A 12,315-nucleotide genomic window follows, 5' to 3' on the forward strand; every position below is an offset into this window, starting at 1 on the left:
GATGTACAGCTCACTCTATACAGATATGAGCATCTTTCAGAAATCTGTGTGTTTCCACACATAAGCATATGTGCTAACGCTCTTTAGGGTTATATGTTCACACAGTCTATATACATCTTCAGAACAGCATTGCTGCACACTTGCTGCACATGGGGTTTAAATTATTGCATAGCAAGTGAGGAAATACATGTGTGTCCGTGTGTGTGTGTGTGTGTGTGTGTGGCAGCTTTGCACTTCCTCTTTGAACAAAGGTGATTGTTTCTGGTGGTTGTTGTGCCTGTGTGTGAGAAAAAGGCTGCATTCCTGGTCAGGGGATCTGCCCTCAGGCATAGAAAGAGCTGCTATATGTGCTCTCACTCACAGATGAGCACTAATGCATGTAGTTTTTCAACCACAGTGTGTGTGTGTGTGTGTGTGTGTGTGTGCGTTCATGTGCACTGCCCCCCATTGGGCGGGGCAGCAGCGCTCTTCCTTATTTGGGTACTTGGTGCGGTGGGGGTCGGGGTCACATGGGTGGACAGCAGAATCCTAGCGATAGGAACAAAAACTCAGAAGCAAGACACAGCGTCCTGCCCATGAGGGTAAAGTACACCAGGGAAGTTGGTCTGAACAACAGAAAGCAAACAACGGAGAACAGTAGGAAGAAAGAGAAGAAGAGTGACAGTTGCTGGACAGAGAAAGGAAAAGATTCAGCAGAACAGAGGGGGCGGAGGAGGGCTGCGGGAGATAAGAGTGTGACAAACAGGAGACACTGAGAGGAAGCACAGGGTATAAAATGCCCACCAACTTCACCGTGGTGCCGGTGAAGGACGGCACCAGAAAGGCAGAAGAGGGGAATGACCAAAATGATGTGCTGAAAGAGGAGGAGGAGGACGCCGCCACAGGTGAGATCACATGTTTTATTTCTCTGTGCCAGGTGGGCAACTGGTGCAAATGAGATCAAATTTACGAGCGAGGCTCAGGCGTCGGAATACATCTTTATCCTTCTGTCGAGACGGTACAGAGGAAGCAGCTCTGGAAAATTCCAGACTTTGTTCACAGTGTCCAGTGGAAGCTGATAATTTTGCTTTATTGCAAGGTTTTTTTTCTGAAAACCTGTTTACAGCTGTGTGTGGGCAGATAATGTGAAGGGATGATTGGGTTTTGAGCAAAGGCTTGCTTGTAGCTGTGTGAGACGCCAACTTCCCTCACACGATACTGCCACTCATGGGAGTTCGACATGAATGTGGTTTTTCCTTCTGTCAGAGTCCCTCCTTTTTTCTTTGTTTTTTCATTTTGTTTCACTCCTCAGCTGATGGCTTTTAAGCAGAAGCCCTAAACACAATGAGTTAAATGTTCTTTGATTTAGTTTAACTTTAATTTTTCTGCGTTATGCCATGTAATCCTAGTGTTGGTAACAAATGCAGGGATAGCAGAGCTTCAGTGACTTCAGCATCTGCTGACTTCTCTGTTGGTTACCATTGATGTGCAAACTCCTGCATGAGTCATGACTGAAGACCTCACAGTGAACTCCTTGGTGTTAGAAACAACAGGATAAAAGAACTTTTACACAATGTCCTGACGCCCAGGCATGACACACATTTCCTTGTGGGGCCTGCAGGACCAAGACAGAATAGTCATGAACTTAAATAACACTTTATAATAAATATTTAGTGAAAGCCAACAAATATGTGCCATTTACAGTTGCACATAAACAAAACAGGAACATACTGTAATATTATAGATCTGGTGTCAGAACAACACAACCTGCCTGTGTGCAACACCTCAGAACAATATGTAGAGGTCATGAAGTGCATATTTAACAAACTCCTCTCTGACACTCCATGGTTTTGTTTTTGGGAGTTTTTTTTTCCCAGGCTCTCATTGCCGGTTAAGTTGTTGCTTTTACAGCGCTTCACATGGTGCTGAGCAAATCTGTTCCCGGTGTTTAATTTCTGTTGTGGAGCTACAATTACGGCTGCATGCCGGGTGAGATTTTACAGACTGTGGGAGAGAATGGTGTTTCATTGTGATGCTTATACAGGCTCTTGTATCACTTTAGTTTCTCCTGTGCTGGTCTATGTGTATGCAGATCAGCTGTTACTGACAATGGCTGCAGAGTGACAGAGTCGCTCGGTGAGCAGGGCATAGCAAGTCAGAGAGATCTCACGCTTGATCTAAAACCACAAAATTATAACTTGACTCGTGGAAGCATCGAGGCCACGCATGTTCCTTTGTTTGCATTGTTTTGAAGTCCAGCCTGCTCAAAGCCACAGGTCCTTTTAAAATAGGCTGAATCATTCCATGAGTCGAACTGTAGACACATTCTTAGCCGTGAGATTTGTTGAGAACATGATGGTGACGGTATGGTTAAATAACAGCAGCAGGCTCCAGACTTTAAAAGCGAGACATATTGGAGGTGTTTCCTTTCCGTGATTTGTTAGGGATGGGTCTCGATAGTGTAGCTCATGTCAGCTCATAAACATATAGTGTGTAAGGAGGACAGAGTGAAATAGCAGTCACTGTTATTGATTATGTTGCTGGCCCGCTTTCCGTTGACTTAGTCAGGGGAGATGAGACCCCACCCCCATGCTGCAATGTCCTGGGCTCAAGTTTTTCTCATTCACTCTGAATTCTCTCTTTGTTCTACTCTCCCTCTCTGTTTCTTGATGTTCGAATCTCCTGTTCCCTCCTGGAATTAAAGCTTTACTCATAAACAAACAATTTAGAGGCGTGCTTCTTATACACGCACTGGGCACTGAAAACGTAAAGGAAATACTTCACAGACGTGGGTTTAGTCTTGTGTCAGAGTGAAATGGAAACGTTTCATTCCTCCCAGGTAAAGCTAACTAATGTAGCCAAAGTGAACCAGCTCAGCCCCTTAGGCCTTAGTAAGGTGGTACATCCTTTCCATCTTGTATTTGCAATTAAGCTTTCCTTAGAAGACACAAGATTTATTTATTTTTAAAACAGCTTTAGTAGGTCTGGTGTTGATGTGGAGTAAAACTGTCTTGTTGTCTTTTTTTTTCCAGAACAGAGCAGTGTTATTAAAAAAAAGTAATGACACGACTTGACGTAGCTGTACTACAATAATATTCTGACCTATTCCGTATTAACGGAGTCTCTCATGTGCTTCCACGTGTTGAAGCACAATTGTTATAAGGGCAATTGAGTCTTGCCCTTATAACATTCTTCCGTTCATTTAATTGTTTTTGCGCAGGAGATGTCAGCATGTGTGATTGGGTTTAACTAAAGTCTGTGTTTGGCCCAAGCACCAACCCCTGGACCTGAATAATGAAGCCACTGTGGAGGTGCCAAAAAGTGCATTCACCCTTGTGGCCAGTTAGCCTCCCCAGATTCCCGTGTTAAAATGTCTGTGGGGGAAAGTTTGCCCCTCCACAACAGCTGTACGGGGGATGAACTTTTTTTGTAAGTCGTGCTTTTGGATACAGGTAATGATTAAAGTTGAGGGCTTGGCTGCTTCAGCTCCAGAATCAAACCATGAAATTCTCCGTGCTGCTGCCCTCTCACGACAGTATGATAAACCTGAAGTCCATCAGATAACCCATATGGAAAAGAAATAGTAAAAACTTATATGTGATTACTCATGAAAGTGGCCACTTTCATGAGTAAATCATATAAGGCTTACATGATTTACTCATGAAAGTGGCCACTTTCTCATTACTTTCATATATTGTTTTAGTAAGTATCCAAAACATACAAGTTTCATTATATAATTTTTCAAGGGATCTTATATCTGTTTTCACTCTTATATGCTTTTCATACAAGTTTCACACAAGACAGATACAAACTTTATAAGATTTATATACATCTTTTCCATATGGGAAACCTAAGGTCTGTTTGAAGACGATTTTTCGCAAAAATGTAGCATGTTCGGTGTGTATATACAAGTTAAATGACTGAATTTTCCAATTGTTTTTTGTTTGGTGTGTAAATGCCCTTATTCAGATCGCAGACTCCAAAAATAATTGGTGATGTGATTGTGGCTATATACTGAGTCATGTAGCCAGTTTGTCATAGTTTTCGAAAACATCTGTCTTACCGTAGTCTTTATTTTTCAGTGATGATATTTTTTTAATTAAAATGTCATCTGGAACAAGCAAATTAGGTAGATTTTAGGATCTGTTATGAGCTTCAGTTTACCTTGTATCATGCTGAAAAGGTCTTTTAACTTAGATGAATAAATCACAGGTACATGTATGTAACTTTCCCTGCTGAACAGGTTATACAGTATTGAACAGAACACAGCGTTCCAGAAGGGAATGAGCTCAGGCTCTGTGGGAGTGGGTGGAGTGGGACTGAGTGAGTGTATGTAATAGTCAAGTATTCTGTGCGTGTTGAGTGGTGTGGCTTTGTAGTGAAATGCAAACCTCAGTTTTCGTTATGCTAAGTTGGGTTATCAGATTTGGGACAAAGCCCCACCTTGTAATTAAATAACAGGGTGGATGTGGGGTGTAGCTCATGGCTTCAGTAGTAATAGTAGTAGAAGTGCAAGTGCTGGGTGTTTGGACCCAGTCTTAAATCACTTGCTTTCAAAGCTGCTATGGTAAAATCCAGCCTTACTTCTGTTTTGTTCAAGCTAAACAGGTGATTATACCAAATGCCTGGGGTTACTGCCTCTGTCCGTTGGTCTGCTTGCCCATCTGTCCCAGACATGTGTTTCCTGTTTATTTCCAAGCAGGTCTGGTTCTTTTTAAAGCTGTATGTGGCAGTCTGTATTTTTGTCTCTAATTATATTGTTAACTCTTTAATTTGCCATACTTGCATACTACCTATATTGCTAGCCGCACTGGAAGCAGCACATATAATATGCTTTAAAGAGACTCTCAAACAAGTACATTGTAATGACTGAGTGATGCGGTTGGAATAGTTGTATCTTAAGCTGCTAAGACATGCACCATAGCCGTAAAATCTTTTAGATATTATGTGACACAATATATGAGGACAAAATGTCCAGTGCATGTAATGTCCATTTGCAGTGATTTTGGCACAGCACAAGCAAAATAGTCAGATTTTACTAACAGTCTAATCTGTTGATGTGTTCTGAATTTTTCATCACAGCCTGTTAAATGCAAAGTTGATCTCTGAATATTACAGGGCTGTAGTAAAATCTGCTTCTTGTCAAGTTGTTCTAGATTAATACAAGTTTGATAAATCAAGAATATGATTGAGGTATGTTTAAAGATGTCTGTTGTCGTATTGCCAGCCTTTAGACTTTTCATAAATTAATTTGAGAATAATTGAGATAAATGATTGATGGAGGGAATTTTATTTTGGTCATAGAAATCCTAAATAATGAATTGGATAAGCGGTGCACGTACTGTATAAAGATGGTAAGATTTTTTCATTTTATTGGCTATGGGGCAAGTTAGCGTGATGCTGCAATCACAGTGTGATAAGTGCTCTAATTTATACAGCAGGATGCAACCAGTTCATTTCAACAATAATCTGCATTCTACCAGGAGCAGCACAGATTAGCGGCTCAAAACCAGCAAACACGATAAAGGAGCACTAAACAAAATATTACAGTGTAAGCACATGTCTTAAGTATGTTTAAGGCCTAGATTATACTCTAATGCAGCGGTCCCCAACCCCCGGGCCTCGGACCGGTACCGGTCCGTGAGTCGTTTGGTACCGGGCCGCGAGAGTTGAGGCTCAGGTGTGAAATGTATGGTTTTCAGGGTTTTTATCGGTTTTCAGCGTTATTTTGTTATCGTTTTTATCGTTAACTCGGTTTTCCTGGGTCTTTTCACGTGTGTTATGAATAAATCTTCTGTTTTTTTCGGTACCGGTACTAGTTTTATTTTGTTGTATTTATCCGCGACACCTTAAAGGCCGGTCCGTGAAAATATTGTCGGGCATAAACCGGTCCGTGGCGCAAAAAAGGTTGGGGACCGCTGCTCTAATGGATGGGGAAATCTATGTTACTTGGACCTGAGCAAACTCTAGCAGACTTGCGAATGCGTAAAGTATAATCCCGATTTAGAAGTAAGGCAGTTCTGGTTAAACTCGACTTCCATTGAGGCTGAAGGACAATCAGGGGAACTTTGATTTGAGATCTACAGGACTGAGACTCCGGATTATTTCACACCTGTAGTTTTTAGTCCGTTTAAATCAAACTTCTTCCTGCGTGGTGTGGTTCATTTGTGCAGATGTGAACACAGTAATTGGACTCTGGTACACACCAAAACATCCACACTGAGATGCTTTGGAAGAGGCGGTCTTGGTGCGGTTCCAAATTCAATTCAGTTTTATTTATATAGCGCGAAATCACAACAACAGTCGCCTCAAGGTGCTTTATATTGTACAGTAGATCCTACAATAATGGTTCCAAATGAATTCCACTGCGATTCGCTTGTAGTGTCATGTGATCTGACCTCGATCCGAACCAACTACCATGTGTATGTTGTAAGTTTGAGCTAAAAAAACTTCCCTGTAGCCTTGTATGCTTTGTATTCTGGGATGCTGCAAGGTACTATGGATGTATGAAAGTCTAAATGGGCTAACAGCTAGTCATTAAATGAACATAAATTCTCCCGTGTTCTCCAATCCAATGATCGGACTCAGTGTTCTCACGTGGTTTGTGGTGACATGTTTTGGGTTTGTTGGAGCTGGAATTGTTCTCTGTGTGAAAACAAACCAAACAACAGGGAAAAGTTAAAAGTTTACAAACTCATCAACTGATTTGAACCAGAGTAAATGAACTATAGGCTATACTGCTGCAAATACCTGACTCCATCGTGGCCTATTGCTGCTCATCCACAAGCCTGGTTCTCTTGGATGTTTTTTCCTATTAAAAGGGACTTTTGTCTTTCCACTGTTGCCACATGCTTGCTGATTGTTGGGGTTTTTTTCTCTGTTATTGTAGGGTCTTTACAGTATAAAGCATCTTGAGGCGACTGTTGCAGTAAGTTTGTGCTATATAAACTGAATTGAACCGAAAAGTGACAAGTCACTTCCGGTACGTTCTGCTTCCTTTCATCAAAAATGACAGTGTTAATAACAGAGTTAATTCAGGCTTTGCTCTAAACACTGTTGTTGAGCACTGACTCAATATGTTCCTTTTTCTCCTAAAAAGTTGACTTTGAGGTATGTTTCCCCAGTTGTTCTTGTTTGCATGACCTGCATGAAACAACACGGTAAGAGGACGCCGGTGTGACGTAAGAAGCTCGATGTGTAGTCTGTCTTCTGTAAATTGTAGTTTAAACATGGCAGACAACCAGCATGATGTTTTAAGGAGTCTAGTGTAATGCGGTCAGATTGTGAGCACACTGCATTTTACTTTCCCTAATGCTGGGCAGACACTGTGCGATTTTTTTCAGTCGCGCGATTCAGCTCCTGTTCAAACTGTACGGTTGACTCGCAGGGGTTAGAAGTTCATAGGTGACGATGCAGGGTCTCACACTATACGGCCCGATGCTCTGATGCGACCTGAGTGCTCACACTGTGCGTACATAAAATGAAGGTTATAACAGAAATTCTGTCGCTCGCTCTCCCTCTCTGTCTTTCACTCACACAGACACGCCACCACCATCAACTTTGCTAAATTGCTAATGAAAAACATTGATCAGGCAGCTGTGATTGAGCAGCAGTGTAGATCCAACTATTTTCACGGTTGTTGTGGTCGTGATAATTTTGTGAGGCCACATCGAAAAGGCTCGGATGAGCTTTCCAAAGTTCTACAAGTTGTGCCTCCATCGCTTGTGTCCAGATCACACGCTGCACTGCCGTGCTGCGCCGTCTTTTTCACTGACATTTGTGTTTGCGCGTGCACAGTGTGACAAACTGCGGTGACACCCTCACGACTGTCGCGAGGATTTCAAACAGGTTTGAAATCCTCACGACCAAGCGATTGATGATCGGGAGCTGGTCGTGAGGTGTTAATCGCGTCTCGTTACCCCACGTATACTACACGATGCACGACGCACGATGAAGGCCAAAATCGGGCCGATCGCCAAAACGGTCGCACAACTCAAAAATTGGCTCAAAATGGGCCAAAAATCGCACAGTGTAAGCCCAGCATAAGCCCAGCATAAGGCCTTTTCAGTTCTGCTTCACACCTTTCTTTGACCTCATGATATTTTAGGAGGAAAAGTGGTTAGAAAAAAGACAGAGGAGGTGATTTTTCTTTTCTTCTTTCTTCTCTTATGTGGCATGAACACACCTGGTTCTGCTCTCATTTTTGGAAACTGTACATTACTATAGTGCAAAGTATGTGTACAGCTAAACTACACAATGTTGCTCAACTCCAGCAGTATGTTTGTCTTAGCCCCATGACTTTGTCCTGATGTTCCCATCAAAACAACCAGTCACTGTTTACACACTGTATGCATTTCCACCCTAAATTTGGATGATGAAAAAAAATCGTAAAAACAAATCTCTTGACAATAGAAACTCTTATGATTGTTTTCTTGGAATTATCTCCACCTTAAAGGTGGTTTGGGAATACTTTCTGGAGCATCCATAGACGATCACTCACGAGCAGCTGTTTAATATAAACAACTTTATCCTCAAATTCCACTTTAATTCCTGGATACAGTCTTTTTTTTGTCAGAATGGACTGTGTTGTGTGCTGAACTCTGTGGTGTGATATTGTAATGGGCGTGTGATGAATTAGAGGAAAAATGGAAGAATTGACATTTATAGATGAAAATGTAAAAACTATATAAAGTTTACTGATTTTTGTACAAATGTGTGGAAGTGAAGGAAACAATAGCATGTTTTCTGTGCGTATACTAAAGACAATGTTGAGATTATCAAACATAACAACTTAAAAGAATCCATTTGGGCCATATATATATGAAGAAAAATATCCTACATAAAACACACATGCAATATTATGACCAGAGGATCACATTGTCTGTAATAGGAGAGCTTCCATAGCTCTTTTGGGTGTATGAAAGAGTGAACCACTAATATATGTTCATTCTTCTATGTATGTTGAGCACTCGAGCCAAATGGAAAATTTCATTCTGCTGATTATCCAGACAGTCCTACTCTCCGACTACTGCCCTCCATTTCCGTCTCAGATATCTTTTCCTCACCAGTTCTCTACTCTAAATATGGTACCTCAGATAAGTCCTTAACTAATAAGCACGCACAAGTTAAATGCCTATTTTCTCCTCTATCTACTGTTGCTATCAGCTATAGTAGCTTTTCTTTGCATAAGCCTGGGTAGGGGAACTCCAGGCCACAAGGGCCAGTGTCCTCCAGTTTTTAGATATCACCCTGGATCAATACACCTGATTCAAACGATTAGTTCATTACCAGGCTTCTGGAGAACTTCAAGATATGTTGAGGATGTAATTTAGCCTTATAAATCAGCTGTGTTGGATCAAGGACACATCTAAAATCTTCAGGACACCGGCCCTTGATGCCTTGAGTTCCCCATCCCTGGCATAAGCGCTTAGCCTTCACAAACATGGTACATTTTAGAGAATGGAATCACCAGACACCCTACAATAGGATATTATCACAGTACTTAACTCATAATAAATTATGTCCTCAAAGTTTAACTTAATCAGTATCTGTTTTATCCAGAAAGATAAAGCTATCTCACTTCAGTTATGTCAGTTATGAGATTGTCAAGCACACCAATACTGTCACTAAAGCCTGTCATCAATGTTGCCATAAGACAGAGTCAGTCTCCTGTCAGGTTGGGATTGAATAGGGTCAGGTTGGCAATTGCATGCAATCCGTTTCTGATAATACAGCAATTAACTGTAAGAAAAGCACATATCTGTTGTTGTCTACATAAACAGTTTTGCTGGAATATAACCAGAGTACAGCCAGTTGAGTTGTGCTCATTAACAATGTCATCACACCACATGAGTGTATCTGTCTGCATTTATAACATTTATTTGCAAATCTTTAATGTCTTTGAGAGCGACGGCAGTTGGTGCAAGTCGGACTGCAACTGTTTGCAGAACGGTTGCACTAATTTTTTTCCAGCTTGTTTTCAGTTAGGAGGTAGATTTATCAAGCATAGTGTTGGGTTTTATTTATTTTTGGTTGAGATGATTTAATGTAAGTTTATTCAGCTACTATGACCTCTTCTGTTCATATTCCCATGGTATTTTAATTTATTTAATGAAATAAATAAACACCCTTAATGAATTCCTCCAGCTACGTATCAGTGTGTCATGTTTACAACCGTTACACTGCTCTTACAGTGACATCCAACCAAAAAGTCAACTTTACATGATGTTTAAATCCAGTATTTACCGACTTTTTTTGGTTTATTTTTCCAACCAATCTTGTGAGCTGCGTTACGCTTTGGCACATTTTTACTGGCAAACCATTTTTCATGTGCTTACATTCTGCAGATTATGGGTGTGCACCACTATGACTTTCATGTTCCTAGCTCAAACAGACCAATAAACATGAAAGGAATGCTTTGGTAAAGGTCTGGTTAGAGTCCAGCCACATTTGAACAGCTCCCAGAGTGCTCCCTCTTGGGCGTGTGGGTTTCTCACAATAACTATTAAGTAATTTTGGGTCGCTATTGATTTGACATTGTTTCCATTATCAAATGCGTTAGGCAGCTGCAAACTGCCTGCTTTTCTGTTACTATCAGCGTGGAGTAAATCTCTGCTGACTAATTGTTTCATTACTAACTGTTTACCAGATACATGGTGGAAACAAACCAAGAATTATCTGAAGTGGCAAATTGAAGTCATAAAAGTGGGCTTCCATTTTTTATTTAAAATATTGCAAAGCCTAAAAACATTTGGTAACCTCATAAAAGATGTGTGTGTGTTTGACATTACGTGAAAGGTGCCTATTTGTGTACTTTTAAAGATACCGTTTCTCTGTGTTGATGATGTAGCATCACCTTCCTTGCAAGTAATGGATGCTCACCAAACACATTTTGACATAATACATAAAATATCCTTTCATATTAACAGCCTTTTGTTGTAATATCAGTTTAAATATCTACCATTATCCCCCATATTGAACATTCTCATATTCTAGGAACCAGATGCTGGCAGTAGAACAACCATTTAATATTCTTGTAAATCACCTTGGTTACATTTAAAGTGGCCTTAGGAGGATATTAGAGAGGATTTTGTGGCTCTAGATGAAATCCCAGAATGTCTTACCAATTGCATTTACAGTTTCTCATGTAGAAAGGCAGCATGTACACGTCCACCTTCAAGCACATGCTGTTTGCTTCATATTGTGAGACAGTGACACCATCTGGAGAAGATTGGACTTGATCATTTGTACCTTTCATCAGGAGAGGATGGTTGGCACGGACTATGTGACTGACTGTGACAGTAGCATCTGATTTTTCTGTAAGCTATGTGTGAAATACAGTGTGCATGTAAACCAGCCAACACGTGAACAGTTATCTATTCCAGTAACTGTTTGAAGTGACAGGTTGTGTCTAAGTGCTTCTAACGCTAAAACAGAATACCTGTATTTGGGGAATATGTGATTGAAACATCTTTTAAGCTTGCCCATTATGGTCAGTGTTGACTTTTAAGTCTACTGTTTATTCCAACTGTTTTTATCCATAGTGTGATTTTGTTATTTAATGGCTTCTAAGGTGTCCTTCAGTGTTTTGAAAAGTGACTAAAAAAAGGTATTACTACTACATACTGGAGAGTATTAACAGAACTTAAAAATTAAAAAAAATAACCAACATGGACATGATTACGTCAGCCCTCCTACAGTAGTACTATATTTTGATTTTGTTCTTGTCCATAAAAGAACAATAGTTATGAAAAATTTTGCAGATCAAGGATGAAAACAAATGTAAACGCTTGGCTTTTAGAAACATGCAGCTACACGGTTGAAGTCTTTAGCGTTAAGGAGAGCCCTCACAGAAAGGTTTGCACATCATTTGTGTAGCTGTTGGTTGGTTACTAATTGATGTTCCCAGCTCTGTTTGCTTTTGTAACCCTGTGAAGTATTTAACACCCTGTCATTTGTCAACAGGATCGTCTGCTGTCATTGGTCGTTGCTTGACAGTTGAGAAAAGTTTAATTCGGGATCTGCTGACTTCACATCACAGACGGTCATTTAGGCTTTTTTAGCTTAAAGCTTTAAGTTTGGACAGCGCTCTATAGTCTTCTCTGTGTATAATGCGACACGTTCACACATTCTGTCCTTCGTGTCCATGCTTTGTGTTGCCCAGCAGAGCAGTTTGTTTACCTGACAGGTTTAGAGGCTTAGAATATCATTAAATATAACACGGAGACACTTAAACGCACGCACGCACGCACACAAAGTAACAGAATCCATCTGATATCAAACCAAGTGGAGCTTGATACGACCAAAATCTTCTTACTGTGTGATTTGATAGCCTCT

The 12,315-nt window shown here is 40.6% G+C and overlaps 1 protein-coding gene across 6 annotated transcripts in view; it reads left to right on the plus strand.

Moving 5' to 3' along the window:
• The window catches only part of slc12a7b (solute carrier family 12 member 7b), a 67,238-nt gene that overhangs the window by 18,708 nt on the left and 36,215 nt on the right, over positions 1–12,315 (plus strand). The window contains exon 1 of one of the 6 annotated variants that reach the window (XM_084938783.1): positions 476–884. The exons of 4 other annotated variants lie outside the window; for them this stretch is intronic. In XM_084938783.1, the coding sequence (XP_084794909.1) occupies positions 776–884 (109 nt within the window). In that variant the 5' untranslated portion in view covers positions 476–775. Of the gene's footprint in view, positions 1–475; positions 885–12,315 lie in introns of those variants that run through there. One more of the 6 variants, XM_084938780.1, reaches the window with a different exon arrangement.

This window comes from Perissodus microlepis, chromosome 9 (assembly GCF_051167445.1).
Source record: "Perissodus microlepis isolate ML-2025 ecotype Zambia chromosome 9, ASM5116744v1, whole genome shotgun sequence".
NCBI classification, from domain to species: domain Eukaryota; kingdom Metazoa; phylum Chordata; class Actinopteri; order Cichliformes; family Cichlidae; genus Perissodus; species Perissodus microlepis.